Consider the following 26,489-nt stretch of genomic DNA (forward strand, 5'->3'; position numbering starts at 1 on the left):
ATCTTCTACTTGGTCAGGATTCAAATTCTTGTTTTTTTTAAATCATTTCTTTTTTAAATTAAATTTTTTCTACTTCTCCCGTGAGATTTCAACATCAAGGTTTGAGAATTTTGCTCTCATTGGTCTCAGTGTACATTTCCTCATTTTGTATACTTAAGTATATTGGCAGACTAATTCTGTTGTTCACATATGAGAGGTGCTTAAGAAACACATGAATTGTGAAAACTGATATACAATTTATCAGTGTATCTCTGCAGCTTACTGTAGCAAAAAGAGCAGAAGGCATGGCATTAGGTGCACCAGGGGTCTAACTGCAGCCACCACTTATGGACTATGGGATCCTAAGCAAATTACTTAACGTTTCCTCCTCTGTGAAGCAGGGATACAACCTCTCTCACAAGATTGAGGACAGCCGAATGAGTAATGTAACAAAAAGCCCTCCATCCTGCTGTGGGTACCTGAAATCATTCTTGCAAGAATTTATGCTGAATTAAAGAATGCTGTGTGGAGTATGTCCTGGATCATAAAGTAGTGATATTCAGAGATCACCTAAGACCTATCCGAATGCAATCCGCTTTTATCTGGGACAGCTGATGTAACAGACTTACCAGATAAATGTAAGCCAAACTACGCCAAGCGAAAAAACCCTTTTTTTTGCTTTTTAGGGTCACACCTGTGGCATGTGGAGGTTCCCGGGCTAGGGGTCAAATCAGAGCTATAGCTGCTGGCCTAAGCCACAGCCATAGCCACACAGGATCTGAGCTCAGTCTGCCACCTACACCACACCTCATGCCGACACCAGATCCTTAACCTACTGAGCAGGCCCAGGAATGGAACCTAGTCAGGTTCATTAACTGCTGAGCCATGAAGGGAACTCCAGAAAAAAGCCAATCTTGAAAGGTCAAATAATGTACGATTCTGTTTATATAACATTCTTGAAACGACAGAATCATAGAGATTAGGGCTGCCAGACACTGGAGATGGTGTAGGGAGGGAGGTGGGTGTGAGCAGAGGTGTAAGGCGGGAGGTCCCTGGGGTCACAGAGTGGTCCAGTCTGTGCCTTGACGACAGAGGTGCTTACAGAAATCTACTTACAGGATAAACTGACAAAAAACCATATACTCACATTGCACCAATGTTAAATTCTGGGTTTATTGTTGTTTTTTTAATGGCCACACCTGTGGCATATGAAAGCTCCAGGCCAGGGGTCGAACCAGAACTGCAGCTGCTGTTCTACGCCACAGCCATGGCAAACACCAGATTGAGCTCTGTCTATAACCTACGCCACAGCTTGGGGCAACATGGGATACTTTTTTTTTTTTTTGTCCTTTTGCCATTTCTTGGGCCGCTCCCGTGGCACATGGGAGGTTCCCAGGCTAGGGGTCTAATCAGAGCTGTAGCTGCCAGCCTACGCCGGAGCCACAGCAATGCTGGATCCGAGCCGCGTCTGCGACCTACACCACAGCTCACGGCAACGCCGGATCGTTAACCCACTGAGCAAGGGCAGGGATCAAACCCGCAACCTCATGGTTCTTAGTCGGATTTGTTAACCACTGCGCCATGACGGGAACTCCCCAACATGGGATCCTTAATCCACTGAGCAAGGCCTGGGATCGTATTCACATCCTCACAGAGACAACAGGTCCTTAACCCACTGAGCCACAACAGGAACTTCAAATTCTGGGTTTTGATATCTTACCTGAATTGCTAATTTTTAATTTTAATTTTACTTTAATTATGTAACCAATGGAGGAAAGCCGGTAAAGGGGGACTCAAGCCTTCTTTGTAACTTACTATTAATCCATAGATATCTCAAAATAAAAAGATTTTTTTTTTGGGCTGCACCTGCAGTATGAACAAGTTCCCGGGCCAGGGATCGAACCCTTGCTACAGCAATGACAATGCCAGATCCTTAACCACTAGGCCACCAGGGAATGCCAAAGTTTTTTTTTTTTAAAGGTAAGCTAAGGGAAAAATTTCAAGGGCCAAATTTGGGTGGCACAGTCTGTAGACATATTATAAAGATAATGCAGTTTCTTTGAAATTACCCTATAATCAGGCATTTAATTGTGACTGGCTCTGCAACTGCGTATGTGAGGGTCCCCCTATCCACTCCACAGTGAAGGGTCAGCTGTGCAGATGTGCTCAGTACTCCAGCGAACAGCAGCAGAGATCCCATATTGCCAGTTACAACCTTCCTTACCAAAGTCACTGTCGTCATCCACGAGGATAATTTCGTGAAGAAGCCTGGCTGGCGTGCGGTCTAGGACGCTGTGTACTGTCCGGAGCAGGGCAGACAAGGCTTCATTGTAGAAACAAATAATAACACTAGCGACTGGCAGATCCGTCCGGTAAGACTTGTCTTTACATCTGTTAAAACCAACACGGGAAAAATCGGACACTTGAAAAAGATCACATTTTAGGTTATTATTCTCTCAACACTAACTGCCCTTGTTCACTGCTCAGCCTCTTCAACATTAGACAACAATTTTTTAAAAAGCATTTAAGAAAACAATGTGGTTTCTTATTTAAGAATTTTAGGTGTTCCCGTCGTGGCGCAGTGGTTAACGAATCCGACTAGGAACCATGAGGTTGCGGGTTCGGTCCCTGCCCTTGCTCAGTGGGTTAAGGATCCGGCGTTGCCGTGAGCTGTGGTGTAGGTTGCAGACGCGGCTCGGATCCTGCGTTGCTGTGGCTCTGGCGTAGGCTGGCGGCTACAGCTCCGATTTGACCCCTAGCCTGGGAACCTCCACATGCCACAGGAGCGACCCAAAGAAATAGCAAAGAGACAAAAAAAAAAAAAAAATTTTACAGGGTGGGGAGATGCTGAGGGTTTGGGATGGAAATGCTATATCATTGTACAACTATAAATGTAATAAATTCATTGAGTAATATAAAAAAAAAAAGGAATTTTACATTTGTTTGTAATTTCTCCCACCAATACCTGCTACTCTGTTTTCAAGTCAACGTTTTAAAAACTAGAATTTTTTCTTTTTTTGGTACAGCAGTTACATTAAAAATATATATACATATTTTATAAGTTTTTACCAGAGTTCCTGCTGTGGCTCGGAGGTAACGAACCTGACTAATATCCATGAGGATGTAGGTTCAATCCCCGACCTCACTCTGTAGCTTAAGGATCCGGCATTGCCATGGGCTGTGGTTTAGGTCAGAAACACAGCTCAGATCTGGCATTGCTATGGCTGTGGTGCAGGCTGGCAGCTGTAGCTCCGATTTGAGCCCTAGCCTGGGAACTTCCGTATGCTGCAGGTGCAGCCCTAAAAACAAAAAGAAAAAAAAGAAAGAAAAAGCTTATTTAATTATATGCTATTAGACCTCCCTCCTCTTCCCCATGATTTTAAATTTCAAAAGAAACACAGCAAGCTCTAGAATTTTGTTGGTACAATCTCAGACAATGTGGCTTCAAGCAAAATAAGAGTAGAAATGTATCTTAATTTTTCTAGTAACCTGGGAGTTCCCCTCGTGGCTCAGTGGTTAACGAATCTGACTAGGAACCATGAGGTTGCAGGTTCGATCCCTGGCTCACTCAGTGGGTTAAGGATCCAGCATTGCCGTGAGCTGTGGTGTAGGTCGCAGATGAGGCTCGGATCCCGCGTTGCTGTGGCTCTGGCACAGGCCAGCAGTTACAGCTCCAATTAGACCCCTAGCCTGGGAACCTCCACATGCTGTGGGTGCAGCCCTAGAAAAGACAAAACAAAACAAAAAACCCCAAAAAACAAAGTTTTTCTAGTAACCTGAATAATGAAGCCTAACATTACCACCATCCCCAGGACATTACACTGGCACTAAAAGCACTGTGTTATTTAAATGATTAGCAGAAACTAATAAGGAACATACGCTGCATTCCTTGTATCTGGCACATCTCTATGGTAGCCCAAGCGGTTACTAATAAGCATATTGAAGGCATGTTTCTGATACCCCAAGTCTCTCAACTCCTGATCACGTTCATTAAAAATCATACCTGCAAAACAGTGAAGTCACAGTCAATGCATTATATCTGGAAAGGAATACGACAATGACCATTATGATATTATGATCTTAAGAAAATCATGGGAGTTCCCACCATGGCTCAGTGGTAATGAACCTGACTAGCATCCATGAGGGTTTGATCCCAGGCCTCACTCAGTGGTTTAAGGATCCAGCGTTGCCAGGAGCTGTGGTGTAGGTCACAGACGAAACTCCGATCTGGTGTTGCTGTGGTGTAGGCCAGCAGCTGTAGCTCTGATTGGACTTCTAGCCTGGGGACTTCCATACGGCATAGGTGTGGCCCTAAAAAGCCAAAAAAGAAAAAAAGAAAATCTTGACCCTGGGAGTTCCCATTGTGGCTCAGCAGAAACCGAACTAGATCCGTGAGGACATGGGTTCGATCCCTGGCCTCATTCAGCGGGTTAAGGATCGATCTAGCATTGCCATGAGCTGTGGTCTTCCATATGCCACAAGCGCAGCCCTAAAAAGCAAAAAAACAAAAAAACAAAAAAACCTTGACCATAACTTCTTATAACCAGCAATAGCCATGTTCCTCAAATCTAGTTTGTCTCCATTTTCAAAAAAGTCAAGGTTAAAGTCAATTTATCAGTTTAACTCAAAAAGCACGTGTACCTTAACCATAAATGACACTTGCTCTCTAACCATAACATGAAGACTATTTTCAAGAGAAAAACTTACCTATGACCAAGAAAAACGAGATGCTGATTTTTTCCATAAAAGCAACAGATTATAGAGCCCCATATGGACCTTAAAAGCCTCTAATTAATGGCAAGTTTTTATCATTGTTTTATTTTTCTAAACTTTTTTTTAAGCAGTAAGTTTTTTTTTTTTTGTAAATCCTTTCTTATTTTTTTTTTAAATTATTTTATTTATTTTATTTTGGTTTTTTGCGAATTCTTGGGCCGCTCCTGCGGCATATGGAGGTTCCCAGGCTAGGGGTCCAATCAGAGCTGTAGCCACCAGCCTACACCAGAGCCACAGCAACGTGGGATCCGAGCCGCATTTGCAGCCTACACCACAGCTCACGGCAACGCCAGATCGTTAACCCACTGAGCAAGGCCAGGGACCAAACCCGCAACCTCATGGTTCCTAGTCGGATTCGTTAACCACTGAGCCACGACGGGAACTCCCAGCAGTAAGTTTTTATATGAATCCCTCTCCTAAAAAAAATCAGACTACCGATAAACCTTTCTATAAGAGTCTCTGGTTCCAGACTTTAATCAGCTACACAGTCAAGAAAGTCCTCAACAGATCTAATCTAAATCACTGTAATTTAACTTCCTTGCCCTAGTATTGTCTGAAATCTCACCTTTATCTCGAACAATAAAGTCTCCTTTATCCTCTTCTTTCTCACATAAAACTTTTAGCTGCTCCTCACAGAATGATCCCCTTGTAACAGTTATTTCGCAAAGCCTGATCATGGAAAACTAATTCCACTGGACATTAACAGATGTTACAAAGAAAAAAACATTTCACAAATAATTCAGGGAAATATTGCATTTTAAAAGTGAGTAGGTTTTGTTTGTTTATTTTAATGACAGGATAACTCCAATCCTTTAATAATGTCCATTTATGGACACCCAGGTGTAAGGAGATGAAATAGAAAATGCAGTGTTTCCCCAACTTATTATTTATCTCTGTGATTTCTTCTCAGGCTTTTATGGTTTTAGCTCGTATATGTAGTCTCTGTTTCCTTCTGCGTATGGACTGGATATGAGGTGAGGGATCAACTTCAGTCCTCTGCACGGGGCTCTGTCTAGTTGTTGCAGAACCATGTGTTGCAAAGACCATTCTTTCCATATTAACGGCTCTTGGTGCTCTTTTTGAAATCAAGTGACTGCAGCTGTTACTGACCATAGATATTACCTGACCACAGATATCATAGGGTTTATTTTTGCACTCTGAGCCTATACTCTGATCTACATATCTGTCCTTATGCCACTATCACACTGTTCTGAATACGGTAGCTTTGCAGGAAATTTGAAATAGAGAAGTGTGAGTTCTAAAACTTTGTTCTTTTTTAAGACCGTTTAGGGGAGTTCCCATCGTGGCGCAGTGGTTAACGAATCCGACTAGGAACCATGAGGTTGTGGGTTCGGTCCCTGCCCTTGCTCAGTGGGTTAACGATCCGGCGTTGCCGTGGGCTGTGGTGTAGGTTGCAGACGCGGCTCGGATCCCGCGCTGCTGTGGCTCTGGCGTAGGCCGGTGGCTACAGCTCCGATTGGACCCCTAGCCTGGGAACCTCCATATGCCGCGGGAGCGGCCCAAAGAAATAGCAAAAAAAAAGACAAAAAAAGACAAAAAAAAAGAGGACCGTTTAGGATATTCAGAGTCCCTTGCAATTCCTTATCAATTTTAAAATCAACTTTTCCATCCTGTAAACAAGACACTGGAATCTTGATAAGGTTTACTTTCAATCTGTGGATTGTTTTGGGTGATACTGACATCTTAACAGTATTCAGCATTCCAATACATGGACCTAGAATGTCTTTCCATTTGTTTAGGTCTTTTTTTTTATTACTTTCAATAGTGTTTTTTAGTTTTCAGTGTACAAATCTTATACCTTCTTGGCTAAATTTAGTCCTACGTATTTTATTCTTTCTGATTCCATTGTGAATAGGACTACTCCCTTAATTTTATTTTTCGACTATTCATTTCCAGTGTACAGTAATACAACTGGTTGGGTTTTTTGTTTTATTTTGTTTTCCCTTTTTAGGGCCACATCCACAGCATACAGAGGTTCCCAGGCTAGGGGTCTAATCAGAGCTGCAGCTGCCAGCCTACACCACAGCAACAGCAACTCGGGATCTGAGCGGCATCTGTAACCTGCACCACAGCTCATGGCAGTATCAGATTCTTAACCCACTAAGTGAGGCCAGGGAGCAAACCCTTCTCCTTATAGTCAGGTTCGTTAACTGCTAAGCCATGACAGGAACCCCATAACTGGTTTTTGTATGTGGATCTTGTACCCTGCAACTTTGCTGAATTCATTTATTAGCTATAATTTTTTTTTAAGTATTCTTTAGGATCTTTTATAAAGAATGCAGTTTTTCAGTTAGGCAATCTGGGTTTTTCACTTTTTTTTTTTTTGCCATTTCTAGGGCCACTCTGGCGGCATATGGAGGTTCCCAGGCTAGGGGTCGAATTGGAGCTGTAGCCGCTGGCCTACGCCAGAGCCACAGCAATGTGGGATCCGAGCCGCATCTGCAACCTACACCAGCTCACGGCAACGCTGGATCCTTAACCCACTGAGTGAGGCCAGGGATCGAACCTGCAACCTCATGGTTCCTACTCAGATTCGTTAGCCAATGAGCCATGACGGGAACTCTGGGTTTTTCACTTTAAATTATCTCCAGTTCTCTCACTACTGCTTTCAAAGGCAAACATAAAGTTCATTCAGAACGGCAAATCTACTCAGCCATAAAAAGAATGAAATAATGCCTTTGCAGCAACATAGATGGACCTAGAAATTATCATACTAAGTGAAGTTAGTCAGATAGTGCAAGACAAACATCATAGGATGTCACTTATACGTGGAATCAAAAAAAAAAAAAAAAAAAGCGGGAGGGGGGGTCCTGTAGTGGCACAGCGGAAACGAATCCAACTAGGAACCATGAGGTTGTGGGCTCAATCCTGGCCTTACTCAGTGGGTTAAGAATCCGACATTGCTGTGAGCTGTGGTGTAGGTCTCAGATGCGGCTGGGATCTGGTGTTGCTGTGGCTCTGGTGTAGGCCAGCAGCAACAGCTCTGATTCAACCCCTAGCCTGGGAACCTCCACATGCCGTGGGTGCAGCCCTAAAAGGACAAAAGACAAAAAAAAAAGAAAAAAAAGGATACAAATGAACTTATTTGCAGAACAGAAACAGACTCACAGACTTTGAAAAATGTATGGTTACCACAGAGGACAGGTTGGGGTGGGCACTGGGGTTTGGGATTGGCATATGCCCACTGACGTCTATGGAACAACCAGCCAATGGGACCTGCTGCATAGCACAGAGAACTCTATCCAATACTCTGTGATAACCTATGTGGGAAAAGAATCCAAAAGAGAGCGGATGTGTGTACATGTATAACTGAATCACTCTGTTGTAGAGCAGAAACGATCACAACCTTTGTAAATCAACTCTGCTTCCGTAAAACATTAAAAATGGGGATAGGAGTTCCCGTCGTGGCGCAGGGGTTACCGAAGCCGACTAGGAACCCTGAGGTTGCGGGTTCGGTCCCTGGCCTTGCTCAGTGGGTTAAGGATCCGGCGTTGCCGTGAGCTGGGGTGTGGGTCGCAGACACGGCTCGGATCCCGCGTTGCTGTGGCTCTGGTATAGGCCGGTGGCTACAACTCCGCTTAGACCCTTAGCCTGGGAACCTCCATATGCCGAGGGAGCAGCCCAAGAAAAGGCAAAAAGACAAAAAAAGGGGGGGGGGGAGGTAAAGCAAATGTTACTTCTTTTAAGTTTTACCAAAATTAACTATGAATAAATAAAAAATAGATATTTCCCATTAATGCTTTTAAAATATCCAACAGGCTATTTGAAAACGATGAGAAAGTATATTTTATGAAAACTAAAGTAATAGCTCGTTTCCTCACATAATTTTAAATACTTTTGACCTCACGTACTAGGAAAAGATTAAGCCCAAAAAATTGATTTTATCCTTTGAAACTATGATTAAATGAAAAAAAAATCTTTTCTTAACATCCTTTATATTCTTTCAATCTCAAAAATCTCTTACTATCTTTTACTCCTAAATTACTTACTCTTTGATACTTCAAAGGAGATCCAAGTTCTTAAAGAGTTTAAAAGTTTTAAAGATAACCAAAATGCTCATTTATCCCTTCAAATAAAATTTTCTGAAACCAGGACTCTAGAATTACAGAATTTAAAGATTCTTAATTTCAAACTGAACAGAATATGATTCTGGAACAATTAAAATTTTCTATTTTATAAACTCCTATATTTATAAATATAGTCTAGCACCTTAATAATTCTTGTAATTAGAAATCTTATTATATCTAAACTCAATGGTTTGTGTTGTTTTAATTAATGGTGCATTTCAAAATGTATCAAATACAGTCACTTTTCAACAATTTCTTTCCCTTATTAAATAATGCTAGCAATTAAAGTCTTCCTCCACAGATTCTATTTTCTTTCCAACCACTTTATTTTTCTTTCCTTTTTTTTTAAATTTCTAATCTGGTTCTCATTAGTTTCTCCCAAGTCCTCATAAAATACTGAAGTCAGGAGTTCCCGTCGTGGCGCAGTGGTTAACGAATCCGACTAGGAACCATGAGGTTGCGGGTTCGGTCCCTGCCCTTGCTCAGTGGGTTAAGGATCCGGCGTTGCCGTGAGCTGTGGTGTAGGTCGCAGATGCGGCTCGGATCCTGCGTTGCTGTGGCTCTGGTGTAGGCCGGTGGCTACAGCTCCGATTAGACCCCTAGCCTGGGAACCTCCATATGCCGCGGAAGCAGCCCAAGAAATAGCAAAAATAGACAAAAAAAAAAAATTTGAAGTCAGAACTGGAGAAAACAGAATATAACTCCCCACTGAGTCTGCAAAAATCACAGGCCCTCAACTAGTTCACGAACAAAATAAATTTGTGGGGAAAAAAATGTGATATTTTTAATCCTCTGAGCAACACATGACTTAAAAGATAGTTAAACGTCTATAGATACTTTGACATGCCACTAGCAAGAATCAAACACACTTACCCAACTCAGGAGAGAATTTCGCATGGTCTTTTTCTGGATCTTCAACATGATTATCTATCACATCATCAATACTGTTTGATTTGAATTTCGATTCTAGTACGTGGCCTGGACCTCGAGTGAAACGGGGATAAAATTTCTTGGGGAATGGTCCATGGGGCCCAGACCCCTTGATGGGCACATTCTTAAGTGGCTGAGTCACTTCACTGAAGTTGAAATAAACAAAAAGCAAAACCGTCCAGGTTGCAGATGTAAAAAGGCATCCATAACAGAAATACCGAACTGTGACACTTCCCATTATAGACCTAGCATAGCTGAAGGGCCATTTTCAATTTCCTAAAAGAAAAAGAGCGATATGTTAGACACTTCAAGACGCTTATAAATCAACTACCAAGTTTATATTCACTGTTTTCCAAACCACCAAGTAATACCTCTAAACTATTTACTTAGGACCCCTATGCACAGCATTATCCAGCAATCAAATATAAGAAGATATATTGATGCCACTGAATAAAAAAAATAAAAGCAGTCGACAATTAAAACCACAAGCCAATGTGTTAGTGCTCAGAAAACCAACAGCAGCAGATAGCTGACTTATTCATCTGCCCATGTTAATGGATACTTCTTCACCTTTGTTCTGGACTGCTTTCAGTTTGGTAACATTTTTCAGATTCTAACTTTTCATAAGAAAAATATAAGTACTACATGTGTCATGATAGTACATCTAAGGTCCCTTCTAACTGTAAAATTACAAGACTAATTAAATCTTTTAATCTGTTATTAAAAGATATAAAAATCTGTTATTAAAAGTCAGCAACTTGAAACAAGTTTAACTTTCCAATGAAATATTAAACCTGCCCTTGTATCTACTCTAGATCAAACAGTTACATTTCAAATTTATAACTGAAAGAATTCAAATAATTCAGTTTTCCCTCTCTTTATGATGTCAGAAAAAATATGACATTTAACAGCATTTTTTTCTTAAACTTTCTGATAACATTTGGTCTTCACAGAGGCCTCCCACTGCTTCCTGAGGCATTCTTTATAAAGAGCCCAATATGAGTTCCCGTCGTGGCGCAGTGGTTAACGAATCCGACCAGGAACCATGAGGTTGCGGGTTCGGTCCCTGCCCCTGCTCAGTGGGTTAACGATCCGGCGTTGCCGTGAGCTGTGGTGTAGGTTGCAGACGCGGCTTGGATCCTGCGTTGCTGTGGCTCTGGCGTAGGCCGGTGGCTACAGCTCCAATTCAACCCCTAGCCTGGGAACCTCCATATGCTGCGGGAGCGGCCCAAGAAATAGCAACAACAACAACAACAACAACAAAAGACAAAAAAAAATAAAAATAAAAAAAATAAAGAGCCCAATACACATATAAAATAGCTTCACCAAACATTAGGGCAGAGGAACCCTATTTAAGTAATGTACATACAGAAAAAATCTACAAAACAATACTATTTACGTATTACTTCTTATTTCTACGCTATGAAGTAATTTTTAAAATAATATTACCATGTCCCCCAAATCTGGACAAAGCAATACAGCATCAGTAAACTCCAAATATTAAGCTGTCTGGGAAGTTCCCATTGTGGCTCAGTGGAAATGAATCTGACCAGTATCCATGAGGACTCAGATTTGATCCCTGGCTTCAGGATCCACAAGGTATTGCCATGGGCTGTGGTGTAGGTTGCAGATGTGGCTCGAATCTGGTGTGGCTGTGGTATAGGCCAGCTGCAGCTCTGATTCGACCCCTAGCCTGGGAACCTCCATATACTGCGAATGTGGCCCTAAAGAGACAAAACAAAAAAAAACCTTGTTTTCTGGCTTTTGCCATAAACCCAGAAGACGGTAAACAGCTCAATTCCTTAACTATCTGTCAACCAAGAATTATTAGTTCAAAAGCTTAAAAAACAAAAGAAAACACCACCACTACCCAGACAAAAACTCCCACTACAGTAACATCAAAGGGAAACGACTATATCACCATAACAAAGTCAGGCCCCAATGAAAGCACTTAGATGTGCACACAAAAATACCCCATCTTACTTAGAAGTGTAAGAAAATGTTCTCTATGCAAGGTGAATGGAGCCATCAAGACAAATGAAATAACTAGAAAGCTGGAAACTTGCAACTTTGCAACAAAAATGTTACGGAGACCACTGTGTGGACTCATTGAGGGGAAACATTAGATTTCAGCTATAACAAGCATTATAACTTCCTACAGCATTTGCTTGGGAGTTCACCCTTTGGCATAGCAGTTAAGGATCCAGCATTGCTACAGCTGTGGCATAGCTTGCAACTGTGGCTCCATTAGATTCCCTGGCCTGGAAACTTACATATGCCCTGGGTGCAGTTGAAACAAAAAGAGCAGAAAACAAACAAAACATTTACTTGGGGTAGGTAAAAAAAAAGCAAGCATCAAAAACAAAAGCACTAATTCCTCAAAAGGCCATGAAATCCTTAAGACTAAGGACACAGGCAGCTTTGACTCCATAAAGAACTGTGAATAGAAGCAGCCAATCCCTTCCTCAACTAGATAAGGAGATTTATACATAGACTGTTTTTCTCTTCCCCCTTTGACCTTTGCCTCTTTGACCCTAAACACAGAAGGGAGCCGTACAAAAGGGGCAAACAGGGAAAGCCAGCCAGTCCTTCTCCAATCACATGAAGACAGAAAATGCTCATCAAGGGCTCTTTTATCAAGCAGCTCTGGGCAAGAGGTGGATACTCTGATGCTTGGGTCATACCTTTTTCTATACCCCAAATCCCACCAGCATGTTGGGTGATGTCCAGAATCCTGCGAAACTCTAGTTTCAAAATGTCTTAATTCATGTTCCTCCTATAGCTTTCACCCACATTCTCCTTAACACACTGCTCCTGCCCTTGATTTCACCATCATCCAGAACTGCACGAACTTCTTAAACATTAAAGCCTCACTCTGATCACAATCCTGACTCCCCAGCTAGGCTGTTCCTATCCATACTAGCAGCCACCAACTGGCATCCACTGGGGACTGGCTTCAAGGGCTCCTGTGTGTATCAAGTCCCTTATATAAAATGGTATATATTACAAACAAATACAGTTTGCCCTCTACATCCATGGGTTCTGCACCCAGTGATTCAACCAACCATAGAAGGCAATTTCAGTCCACGGTTGGTCAAATCTGTGAATTTAAAACCTGTGAATACCGAGGGATAACTGCATATTTACTGAAAAAACCCCACATATAAGTGGCCTCAGGCACTTCAAGCCCCTGTTGCTCAAGGGTTACTAGCACTATTCTTACTTACTTTTCCATCTCACTGCAGGCACTCAACCTTTTCCTTCTCTTAAAGCTTCTATTTTGTTTCTGTCCCCAGACATACATCTTTTAATGGCTTTACTTCCTTCTCTACCCAGTTTTGAAAAGGGTGTTGAATAATACTAAAAAGTGTAAGTGCTGAGGAGAAAAATAAAGCAGGGACGAGTGATATGAAATAGAAAGGGTATGGGAAATTTTAGGTAGATGGCTAGGGAAGGCCTCCCTGAGAAGGTGATACTCGAGACAAGGACTGAAGGAAATAAAGCAGCGAGCACTGCACGTACCTGGGGAAGAGCTGTCCCTGAGAGGGCCGAGCAAAAGCAAACGCCCTCAAGAAGAAATGTGCCTAGCGGAGTCAAAGAGTGCACCTACGATCACATGCTGTGATCACAAGACAACCAAGTTAAAACCAAACGATGGCAAAAAGGTAACTAGAAAACTAAGAAAATGTCCAAATGGGAGTTCCCATCATGGCACAGCGGAAACAAATCCAACTAGGAACCATGAGGTTGCAGGTTCGATCCCTGGCCTCACTCAATGAGTTAAGGATCCGGCATTGCTGTGAGCTGTAGTGTAGGTCCCAGACACGGCTGGGACCTGGTGTTGCTGTGGCTCTGGCGTAGGCCAGTGGCTACAGCTCTGATTCGACCCCTAGCCTGGGAACCCCCACATGCCACGGGTGCGGCCCCCAAAAACATCCCCCCCCCAAAAAATATTGTCTATCTTACTGGATGCTTAAAGTTCAATGAAATACTTAGAATTATATGAGATAATATAGTAAAGCAACAGGCACAATGATTAACACGCAAATATAATGATTTACACTAGACCAAGGTACTCTTCATAAAGACTGTGGCTACCTTTTGTTGCTGTTTCTCTGTTCACTGTACTCCCTTCACTTATTACGATAAACGGCACACAGAAGATGCAGAAAAATATCTGCAGAATGAAAGAATATAGTACAGATTCAGTGTTAACTTCCTCCTCCTCATCAGGTCTACATTTAAAACATAATGTGGAAGGTATTTATGACGCTCTGTCCCTTACAATGACCTACACATCCCTGTGCAATAGTCTGACTCTATCTCCCACTACTTCCCTCCACATTCCATTTCATCCTAGACACAGATCTCCTAATGGGTCTTATGCACTGCTTCTTTCTACTTCTTAACACTTTTCATCCCAGCTAACTTCACCTCCACTGAATCTTTGCTCTAATGTTACCTGCTCAATAAACTCTACCTAGACTACCATATTCAAACGGCAACTCAACCGCCAAACACAAGCACGTCCCCTCTTCCCTACTCCATGCAACTTACAACCCTCTTACAAACTACACAATTCCTTATTCATTCCTTTGATCATTTACTGCCATCTCTCCCCTGCTAGAATGTAAGCTTCTGAACAAGAGCTTTTTTTTTTGGTCTTTTTGCCATTTCTTGGGCCGCTCCCGAGGCATACAGAGGTTCCCAGGCTAGGGGTCGAATCGGAGCTGTAGCTGCCGGCCTACACCACAGCCACAGCAACATGGGATCCAAGCCGAGCCTGCAACCTACACCACAGCCCACGGCAACACCAGATTGTCAACCCACTGAGCAAGGGCAGGGATCGAACCTGCAACCTCATGGTTCCTAGTTGGATTCGTTAACCACTGCGCCACGACAGGAACTCCCTCTTTTATATAATTAATCACAAATCTTCAGAAGCAAAGACTTCAGAAATGTTCTAGACAAGTCAAGAAGTTAACACCCAAATGTAAAAAAAAAAAGTGGAAACCAATCAGATGCCTGTTATGTAAGAAAATAATAGGTCCTTAACTCCTTAAGGAAAGAAATTAAAACATCCAAACAAAAAAAGCTGAAAATTTCATCTAATCGCCACTAACAATGAATCTAGCATGTACACAATAAAGTCTTTGCTTCATACTGTTTGCCATTCCTTCTATATACCCAAGACTTCAACATCCAAGGCTGAAGGCCTTTAAAAGGAGGGTCAAAGCAAACATTTAAGGTTAGTTAATACAAAACAACTAGTGACCAAACACTTTCAATCATAAACTTGAACAGTTAATAAAGCAAAAACTTTAGCAGTTAGATATCAACATAATATATCTTTCAAAACTTACATAAATAAAAGGCCAACCACCTGTTTACATGAATTTTCAGTGAAAAGGTATAGTTTCATGTTTTCCTCTAGTCATGGTCTGGTGACTGCTCAGGAACAGGTGCCCTGTAAGCTGAGAGTTGTTGTTTTGCCAGGGAGGGACAGAGAAGAGGCACAGGGAAAGGTGCATGCTCTGTGCTGACTGGAATGACAGACCACAGATTTAAGCCAGATAAAGAGAAATGAGAGGATAAGGAAAAATGACGCAGGATGAAAAAATATGGATGGGCCAAAGGATCACAGGTGCTGGTGTGGCTGAGAGATTGCTGGAGTTACCTGCGAGAAAGAGTGACCTGGAAAGACTGACGATTGTGGCTGCAGAAAGAGAAGCCAACATTCAGATTTTGGAGAGGCAGAGTTAATGACAGAAGAATCTTTTTCAGAAACAAGAACTGGAGACAGCCCCATGACCAACCTGCCTACAGTATAATATAGCATCGCTATACTTACTGTCAGCAAGCCAACTGAGAAAAGGATTATTTCCATCTTCTCAAACTCATTACGTTTAGCACAGAATCCCATCTTAACAGTTAATAGATAGCTGTATAATTTTTTAAAGGGTACTTCTGTCCCAAAAGAAGTTACAGGACATGGTTTAGATTCTGTGCAACAAGAAATCTGAGAGTGTAATACGTAAGTAGAGCACATCCTGGGAGATAAAAGTTTACTTCGGAGGAGGAGGAGAGGAAGCAGAAGCAGCTAAACATCGTTTCATTAGACACGGTCATCGTCATTGTACTTTTACTGAAGTACAACTGACAATATTGTATTAGTCTCAGGTATACAACTCAGTGATTTGGGGCTTTGACATCTTACACAACGATCACCAGGATAAGTCCAGTTCAGTTACCATCCGTCACCAAAGTTATTACAACATGACTGACTGTAATTCTTATGCTGTACATCATATCCCTGTGACTTATAAGTGGAGGTTTATACCTCTTAATCTCCTTACCTATTTCATGCATAACCTACCCACCCATTCCTCTATGGCAATTACCAGTTTGTTTTCTCTACCTATGAGTCTATTTTGTTATGTTTTTTTTAGATTCCACAAATAAATGAAATCTTTCTCTGACGTACCTCACTTAGCATAATATCCTCTAAGTCCATCCATATTGTTACAAATGGCAAGATTTTGGAGTTCCCGTCGTGGCGCAGTGACTAATGAATCCGATTAGGAACCATGAGGTTGCGGGTTCAACCCCTGGCGTTGCTCAGTGGGTTAAGGATATGGCGTTGCCGTGAGCTGTGGAGTAGGTTGTAGACATGGCTGGGGTCCAGCATTGCTGTGGCTGTGGTGTAGGCCGACAGCTGTAGCTCTGATTTGACCCCTAGCCTGGGAACCTCCATGTGCCGAAGGTGCGGCCCTAAAAAGACCGAAAAAAACCCCAAAAAACCAAATGGCAAGATTTCATTCTTTTTAAATAGCTGACTAATATTCCTGTGTGTGTGTGATCTTCTTTATCCATTTATCTAACAGTGGAATATAGGTTGTTTCCATGTCTTGACTATTGAAAATAATGCTGCAATGAACACAGCAGTGCCTACAAGCTTCCGAATTTGTGTTTCATATTTTCTTCAGAAGAATACCCAGAGTGGATTTGCTGCATTGTATGGCGGTTCTATTTTTAATTTTCTGAGCAATTTCCATACTGTTTCCCATAGTGGCTGTTCAAAAACCAAGCTTATTTTCACTACCATCAGCATCTACTGTTGTTATATCAAATATTCTTTGTGGCAAACTATTTAGGTCACAAAAGTCTAAAATCTCATGAGATCTCACTCAATTTAAATTCCTGCATCATCATCAGATTAGAGTGAAGGTTGTTTCTCAACAGCACAATAGCTGAAACTAAGAAGACACGTTTGAGATGATTTTCATGGTAACCTTCTAGTAACAAAGAACATAGTACATACCATACTAAATTATGCTCCATAAAGTAGTTCAATTATGTAAAGTTCACCAAGACAATGCCTGTTACATAATGTCACTTTACAGATGACAAAATCATTCCATTTTCTAGGCATAGTCTATTAAATGTACTGAACAATCCAACATTTTTATTCTGAAAAATCACTAAATAATCCTAAAGATACAGCTAATGCTAGGAACACAGGAGGCGCTTTATCTGCCAGACACCATGCAAGGTGCTAGGTATTGATGTAAGTTTTGCTATTATGATAAAAAAATTTAAAAATATATGTGCTGAGAAACCAGAGCTGGTGTACTGAATTAAGAATGCTGAGTGAAGAGGCAAAGCCACCCACACGGAGGCAGGATGCAGCTCCCCTCAGTATCTGAGCTCTCATTTTTGAGAAGCGAAGTCCATGGGGTCATTTTGTTTGAAGGCACTATTTCAATTTACCCCCACAAAGGACGAACAGTCATAAGACATTTATATACATAACACACACACACACACGTTTTTTTTATTTCCAAGGCCTCACCTATGGCACTTGGAAGCTCCCAGGCTAGGGGCCCGATCAGAGCTGTAGCTGTCGGCCACAGCCACAGCAATGAGGGATCTGAGCAGCGTCTGTGACCTACACCACTTGCATCGATGCCGGATCCTTAACCCACTGATGGAGGCGAGGGATTGAACCTGCATGCTCATGGATACTAGTCGGGTTTGTTACCGATGAGCCACAAGGGGAACTCCGTAAGACATATTATTATTTATCGATCCCACAAAGGGGGACGAGGGGGGACAAGAACAATAAGCTGGGAGAAGTGCAGCCCTCTGTCCCCGGTCATGAGCGGGTGAAGACAGAGAGCAGGGCAGCAAGTACCTAATACTTACTGATTGAGGTGGTTGTTATGAACTTATTGCAGGCTATTTTATCTGAGTAGCTATTTATTTATTTGTTTATGCATGCATGCATTTTAGAGCAGAACCTGCAGCAAATGGAAGTTCCCAGGCTATGGGTCCAATCAAAGCTGTAGCCGCTGGCTTACACCACAGAACAACACAGGATCTGAGCTGCATCTGTGACCTACACGTGGGGATCCAGCTCACGGCAATGCTGGATCCCCAGCCCAATGATCGGGGCCAGGGATTGAACCTGCATCCTCAAGGATACTAGTCAGATTAGTTTTCACTGTGCCACAAGGGGAACTCCTAAGTAGCTCTTTTATTATTACGTTTTTGTTTTTTAGGGCTATACCTGCAGCATATGAAGTTTCCCAGGCTAGGCTCCAATTGGAGGTGCAGCTGCCAACCTATGCCACAGCCACAGCAACATCAGATCCGAGCCGTGTCTGCGACCCACACCACAGCTCATGGCACTGCTGGATCCTTAACCCACTGACCAAGGCCAGGGATCGAACCCACATCCTCATGGATACCAGTCAGATTCATTTCCACTGAGCCATGACAGGAACTCCTGAATAGCTATTTTAAAAGACACCCTGGGAAAAGCAAGTGGGAACTTATGGCAGCATCCTAAACTCAAGTCCTAATTTAAATGTCCAGACTCTGGGGGTGAATAGAGTTAGCACAGTGTGAAATGCCTAGGCAGTAACTCAGGAAAACAACTTTGTTGTTTTTCTCATCAAAATGCAGATGAGTCAAAAGTTAAAAACCAACCCCCCCCCCCCCGAAATCTCACACTATTAATGTTTTGCTATAAATTCTACTAGTTATCTTTAGTCTTTCTATGCTAGCCATAAAAGGTTATACTGCTATTGGCAATTACTGAAAAATTAATTTAATATACTCAGAATATTATCCATAATGCCACTAACCTATCTACTTTTCTTTACTTAAAAAGAAATACAAAGAATATGTATTTCTTTAATAACTAGGGTAAAATTTTTCTTAGGAAAAAATTTCCTGACTTAAAAATATAAGAACAAATTTGGAGAGGATTAAATATTTTAAGGCTTCAAATGAAATATATGGCCTTTTCTTTTAACCTCAGAAGCGAAGAAATTTTGGAGTTCCTGTTGTGGCTCAGCAGTAATGAACCAGACGAGGATCCATGAGGATGAGGATTTGACCCCTGGCCTCGCTCAGTGGGTTAAAGATCCGGCGTTGCCATAAGCTGTGGTGTAGGTCCAGATGTGGCTCAGATACCGTGTTGCTGTGGCTGTGGTGTAGGCTGGCAGCTGTAGCTGTGATTCAACCCCTAACTTGGTAACTTCCATATGCCACGAGCAAGGCCCTTTAAAAAAAAAAAAAAAAAAGGCAGCAGCAAAGAGATTTTAGCATACTTAAAAAAAGAAATATTTTAATTTCATTAATTTGTTTAAAAAATTGAGAATAAAATTTGGACACTAAACAAATATTCCAAAAGCATTATTTGAAAACCTATTTTTTGCTCTATAAATCATTAACTGTTCTGAAACTGGCATGCCTCTCTGAATATCCGTCTTATTTTTTTACTACAAGCCCAATGAGACAATTCCTTTTAACTAAACAGGATAGCCCTCATTTTCCTACAGTACAAAATAATTTTCATAATACTTAATAAAGTTTAAAATGTTGATCTTTAAATGTTAAGTATTTACCTTTCAGTAGTGTCCAGCTATCTTCTCATCAGTATACTCTTTATTCTCAAGGGTCAAACAGCAAACATTTGTTAGCTTTTTCCATAGAAAAGACCCGTTCATATTTTAACTGAGGTTACAGTCCATAAGTACAAACACTGACTTACAACAGTGTGCCTTCTGCATACCCTGTGAAATTACCAGGTGATGACAACACAAAAAGGCATACTATTCTTTCTCATTCCTCATCCACTCTGAAGACTAGAAGGAAACATCGCCACCGATATATTTCATAATTACAAATAAGGCGATTAGGAGTTCCTGTCGTGGCGCAGTGGTTAACGAATCCGACTAGGAACAATGAGGTTGCGGGTTCGGGCCCTGCCCTTGCTCAGTGGGTTAACGATCCGGCATTGCCGTGAGCTGTGGTGTAGGTTGCAGACGCGGCTCGGATCCCGCGTTGCTGTGGCTCTGGCGTAGGCCGGTGGCTACAGCTCCAATTCAACCCTGGGAACCTCCATATGCCGCGGAAGCGGCCCAAGAAATAGCAAAAAAAGACCCAAAAAAAAACCAAAAAACAAAAAAAACCAAATAAGGCGATTATCGAATTAGGAAAGATTCAGAGCAAATTCCAGACATCATATGCTCCCTGGGAACAATTCTTTGACATCCCTGACATTTACGAATCTCCTCTCAACAGAACATGAAGGAAGGCTCGGATCTGGTGTTGCTGGGGCTGTGGGTGCTGTAGCTCCGATCCGCCCCTAGCCTGGGAACTTCCACATGCCGTGGGTGTGGCTCTAAAAAAACACATCTAAGTATCTACATATTATACCTCAAATGCAGAGGAAAACCACATGGTAATGTTGACTGGAGACAGAAGGAAACGGAATTAAATACCAAAGAAAAGGAAACTAAAAGGACAGACAGCGGGACAACGTACTTAAAATAACCAAACCTAGGACACCTGCTTGGTCAGTGAACATGGGCTGATAGAGGCTGTTCTTTTTAAGTCCCTCTCTGATCAAACACCCAAGGAGAAAGGAGCAGCTCTCCCGGGGGAAGGCCTGTGAGAGACAGTAAGGAGAAAGCAACCACGCCTCATACAAGCCTGCACAACAAACACTTCATGGAATGATTACACTCAAGGTCTTCCTAACTAAATATTTCACGGTATATATTAAACTTTATTAAGACCTATCATACTTTAATTAATTCATTTCTGACCCCATGTGTCTGCTCAAGATTGCCAGGCATACTCAGGAAATGGCCCGTGTCATGTCAACCCAGGCACCATAAAATCAAATGTAGATAGAAGCCAGGAAGATAAAAGAGGAAAGAGAAAACCTAAGAGTGGTGGCAAGTGGCAGGGCATGTCCCCCTTCTCAAGCAATTCAAACTGGAAAATTGCGAAAGTTGATCAGCCTCCATAGTACAACTTCTCACTGAGGTGGCATAAAATGAACAGTGCATAATCACAACCCCCAAACCATAAAACCTCTTATCTCTCATTTCCTTTCCGCCCATTAAAGGAGGATTAAACCAAAAGTCAAATCAGATAAAGATGAAATAAATGAAGGGGGGGGAAATTGCTAGAAATAAGTGTTCTGAGATAGCCAAATAACTTAGCAGCTAAAATGGCTTTATTCAGCACAGCCAATACATACAAGCATACGTACATCCATGGTCAGTCAACACGGCCTTCTATAGCCAGCTCTGTCCTAGAGCCCAAAGACATTCTAGCAGGGTGGACTACCCTTAAACCATAGCTATTGAGTGTTTTATTCTGCTAGCATGTCATGAGTCTCCTGAGGTACTGACAAAGCGGCTCACGACCACTAGTCAAGTACGCAAATTAAGACTAAAAAAATGGAACAAAATACTAGTCCAGGGTATAAAACAGATAGGAGGGAAAGAACAATGCTTCTTCTCTTTTTCCCTCTTAACTTTAAAGAAATTCAGTATCTTGCTCTTAGGATACATAGCTAGGAAGCAGAGAAACTAGATTTGAATTCCAGTGATCTGATGTCAGACCTATGTCCTTAACCACTGTCCTTATACCACCTGTCAAGGAACAGGCCAATGATTTCCGGTTTGCCACTCTTTAAAAAAAATAAGTCATGGAGTTCTTGTTGTGACTCAGCAGGTTAAGAACCCAACATCACCCCTGTGAGGATGAAGGTTTGATCCCTGGCCCGGCTCAGTGGGTTAAGGATCCGATGTCACCATAAGCTGTGGTGTAGATCACGGATGTGGCTCAGATCTGGTATTGCCGTGGCTGTGGTGTAGTCCACAGCTGCAGCTCCGAGAACCCTGGCCCAGGAAATTCCATGTGCTGCAGGTGCAGCCGTAAAAAAGAAGAAGAAGAAAAACTAAGTCATGCAGTGATCTTTTTAGGGTTATACTCACAGCATATGGAGATTCCCAGGCTAAGGATCGATTTGGAGCTGTAGCTGCCCGCCTACACCACAGCCACAGCAATGCTGGATCTGAACCACGTCTGAGACCTACACCACAGCTCTCGGCAACGCCGGATCCTTAAGCCACTGAGCAAGGCCAGGGATGGAACCTGCGTCCTCATGGACATGCACTGATCTTTTAACATAAATTTATATTTCTCATAAGATTAAAGAGATCAGTTATTCTCCCAAGCAAGGTGTTCTAGAAAGCTCTCTAGATTTCTACTATCTCCTAAAACCTTAGCTCAGGAATTCTTTTTTTTTTTTTGTCTTTTTGCTATTTCTTGGGCCGCTCCCACGGCATATGGAGGTTCCCACGCTAGGGGTCGAATCGGAGCTGCAGTTGCCAGCCTACGCCAGAGCCACAGCAACATGGGATCCGAGCCACGTCTGCAACCTACACCACAGCCACAGCAATGCCGGATCGTTAACCCACTGAGCAAGGGCAGGGACTGAACCCGCAACCTCATGGTTCCTAGTCCAATTCGTTAACCACTGCGCCACAACGGGAACTCCAACTCAGGAATTCTTTTACTCCTTTATACACAGGCTTTTCAGAAGCAACAACTAGCTTCAACTATGTTACCCAGTCTGCCATTTTCAGAAGCACAAAGCCAGGGTTATGTTCTAAACCGCTGTTTTTGTATTTCTTTTCTTTCTTTCTTTTTTTTTTCTTTTTTTTTTGTCTTTTTGCCATTTCTAGGGCTGCTTCTGTGGCATATGGAGGTTCCCAGGCTAGGGGTCAAATCGGAGTCGTAGCCGCCGGCCCACGCCAGAGCCACAGCAATGTGGGATCCGAGCCACGTCTGTGACCCACACCACAGCTCACGGCAATGCCGGATCCTTAAACCACTGAGCGAGGCCAGGGATTGAACCCACAACCTCATGGTTCCTAGTCGGATTTGCTAACCACTGAGCCACGACGGGAACTCCTGTTTTTGTATTTCAAAGTGAACAGGCTAGGAATTGCCAAAAAGAGACTATCAGCACATCATACTGTAACGGAATCGTGGGCTTTTTTCAGAAAACCCATTTTCTGAATACAGTCTACCTCGTCAAGAGGTTTAGAAAGCAAACAAGCAACTTCCCTCTCAGCTCATCCTGTGAATCACACTGTACGATATCTACACACCAGGCAGTGTCTCTGCACATCCTTTGAGCCTTACCATCCTGTACAGATCTGAATTCCAACTGCCAGCACCTGCATCTCGAGCCTCTGGAGCCCACCTGCCCACATGCAGGGCAGGCCTGCAAACACAGGGGAGTGTGTCCCTTCCAGGAGGCAGCCTTCAAAGTGGACTGTGGAAGAACAGCCAGCTCCTTCACACCCTCCCCATCCACGACAGCTCTGACACCTGTAGTCTACACTGGCTCCTGGGGTTCCCAGGTTAAGTTTTTGGGGTTTTTTTTTTTTCTTTTTGCCATTTCTTGGGCCGCTCCCGTGGCATATGGAGATTCCCAGGCTAGGGGTTGAATCAGAGCTGTAGCTGCCGGCCTACGCCAGAGCCACAGCAACTCAGAATCTGAGCTGCGTCTGCAACCTGCACCACAGCTCACGGCAACACTGGATCCTTAATCCACTGAGCAAGGGCAGGGATCGAAACCTCAACCTCATGGTTCCTAGTCGGATTCGTTAACCACTGCACCACGATGGGAACTAACTCTTCCCCAGGTTAAGTTTTAACTGCTCACAGTGGAAACTGGCTTGAAAACATACCCTTTATTGGCCAACTTGCCTACCCCTGACTTCCCCATTCCCCTCCCAGTGTGTCTGTCCAGGGATTACTTACAAACTATTTGTATTTGAATTTATATCTCAGGATTTGCTGCAGGAGGAACTCAAACTAACAAAATCAGATTCCAGCTGACAAGGGACAACTTTACAAATTCTCACATGTACTAATTTTTTATTTCTAAATAGAAAATGTAATAAAGATGGAGCTTTGGAGTTCCCTTGTGGTGCATCAGGTTAGGGTCTAGTGCTGTCACTGGAGTGGTTTAGGTCACTGCTGTGGTGTGGGTTTGGTCCCTAGCCTGGGAACTTCCATATGCTAGAGGCGCAGGGGAAAAAAAAAAGACGGAGCTTCTATAGCTTTTGCTGACTATAAAGTATAAAATAACACCACAAAAAACTTTTTCTGAAGATTGCAAGACATTTTTACATAAATATCTTAAGGTATATATATGATATCTTAAGAATATAAATATTCTTACAAAAAAAGAACATTTCAAAGTGATAAGATTTTCGGAGGAAGGCAAAAGCTATCAGGCAACGTAGCTTGAAATCATTTTAATCAGCTGATAAATATGAAATATCAAATTTAGCCTGCATAATCAACTCTAGATACAATACTGAAGTCTTGAACCTAAGCATATAGTTCTCTCCAGATAATAACAAGTCGAGACAACCCACAGAATGGGAGAAAATCTTTGCAAAATGAAGTAACCAACAAAAAATTAATCTCTAAAATATACAAACATCTCATGCAGCTTTATATTAAAAAAAAAAATTTTTTTAAAAATGGGCAGAAGATCTAAACAGACATTTCTCCAAAGACGACAGAGGGCCAAAATCACAAGAAAAGATGCTCTACGTCACTAATTAAAGCAAAACTACAATGTGGTGTCACCTCGTACCAGTCAGAACGGTCATCATCAAAAAGTCCATAAACAATATGAGCTGAAGAGTGTGTGGAGAAAAGGGAACCCTGTCAGTGGGTATATAAACTGGTGCAACCACTTACCAACACGAACATACTGGTACCCCGAGAACAGTACGGAGGTTCCTTAAAGAGCTAACCATGGGGAGTTCCCGCCGTGGCGCAGCAGAAACAAATCCAAATGGAAACCATGAGGTTTCGGGTTCGATCCCCGGCCTTGCTCAGTGGGTTAAGGATCTGGTGTTGCCGTGAGCTGTGGTGTAGGCTGTAGACGTGGCTTGGATCCTGTGTTGCTGTGGTTGTGATGTAGGTGGCAGCTGTAGCTCCAATTGGACCCCTAGCCTGGGAACCTCCACATGCCGCAAGTTCAGCCATAAAAAACAGAAAAAAAAAAAAAAGAACTAAATGTGGAACTACCATATGATCCAGCAAGTCCACTCCTAGGCATGTATCTGGGAAAATCATAATTCAAAGATACTTGCACCCCAGTGTCCACTGCAGCACTATTTACAATAGCCAAGACACAAAGCAACTTAAATGTCCATCGACAGAGGAATGGATAAAGAAGACAAAGTACATATGTACAACGGAGTATTACTCGGCCATAAAAAAGAACAAAATAAGGGCATTTGCAGCAACATGGATGGACCTAGAGACTATTACACTAAGTGAAGTAAATCAGACAAAGACAAAGATCATACGATACCACTTATATGTGGAATCTAATTTAAAAAATGATACAAATGAACTTATTTACCTAACAGAAACAGACTCATAGATTTCAAAATCAGATTTACAGTTATCAAAGGGAAAATGCGGAGGGGGGAGGGATAAATTAGGGGGCTGGAATTAACATATACATTAATATATACTATTGTATATAAAATAGATAACTAACAAGGACCTACTGTATACGCAATATTCTATTACAACCTATACAGGAAAAGAATCTAAAAAAGAGCATGTGTGTGTGTATATATATATATATAAGTGATTTACTTTTGCTGTACACCTGAAACTAACATAACACTCTAAGTCAGCAATACTCCAATTAAAAAAAAAAAAAAAAAAGACTCAGAGCTCCCATTGTGGCTCAGTGGTAACAAACCCAACTAGTACCCATGAGGATGTGGGTTCAATTCCTGGCCTCACTCAATGGGTTAAGGATCTGGCATTACTGTGACTATGGCATAGGCTGGCTGCAGCTCCAATTAGACTCTTAGCCTTGGAATTTCCATATGCCACTGATGAGGCCCTGAAAAGCAGCCCACCCCAAAAAAGATGGTTACCAGTCATAAAATCTAAGTTAAAAACCATGCTTTCAGCTCCAACATGAAAAGTTTAGAAGCCATCACTTCCATTCTCAGAAGAACAAACTGAAAATCAATGACATTGTTGAACTCATCAGAGAACTAAGGTTTCAGGACAAATCACCACCCCAAACCTGGAGACATACCGCTGAGATCTGCTTACCTGGGGAAGAAGCTGCTGGAGGCTAGGGGGAGCTGGGTGAAAGGGGAAAGTGCAGGGAAGCAGTCTCTGGGGCAGGCAGCACACTTCTTCGGGCTTTACCTCCAGCAATCCCACCAGGTTTGCATGGTGAAGGTGAAGGCCCCAGAAAGATTCCCTCGTGACTACAGCAGGGAGGGGGAAAAGTAATCACTGCTAATCACGCGACAGGCAGCCTCTTCATAACAAAGGCATGCT

General features: G+C 42.4%; 1 protein-coding gene across 4 annotated transcripts in view; it reads right to left on the reverse strand.

Annotated features, from left to right (window-relative positions):
* GALNT11 (polypeptide N-acetylgalactosaminyltransferase 11) overlaps positions 1 to 26,489 on the reverse strand; it is a 57,772-nt gene that overhangs the window by 26,069 nt on the left and 5,214 nt on the right. The window contains exons 2-5 of one of the 4 annotated variants that reach the window (XM_047763099.1): positions 13,869 to 13,947; positions 9,714 to 10,046; positions 3,859 to 3,982; positions 2,204 to 2,370 (exon numbers count right to left, since the gene is read on the reverse strand). In XM_047763099.1, the coding sequence (XP_047619055.1) occupies positions 2,204 to 2,370; positions 3,859 to 3,982; positions 9,714 to 10,008 (586 nt within the window). In that variant the 5' untranslated portion in view covers positions 10,009 to 10,046; positions 13,869 to 13,947. Of the gene's footprint in view, positions 1 to 2,203; positions 2,371 to 3,858; positions 3,983 to 9,713; positions 10,047 to 13,868; positions 13,948 to 15,133; positions 15,244 to 26,489 lie in introns of those variants that run through there. The other 3 variants (XM_047763100.1, XM_047763098.1, XM_047763096.1) reach the window with 3 other exon arrangements.

This window comes from Phacochoerus africanus, chromosome 16 (genome assembly GCF_016906955.1).
Source record: "Phacochoerus africanus isolate WHEZ1 chromosome 16, ROS_Pafr_v1, whole genome shotgun sequence".
NCBI classification, from domain to species: domain Eukaryota; kingdom Metazoa; phylum Chordata; class Mammalia; order Artiodactyla; family Suidae; genus Phacochoerus; species Phacochoerus africanus.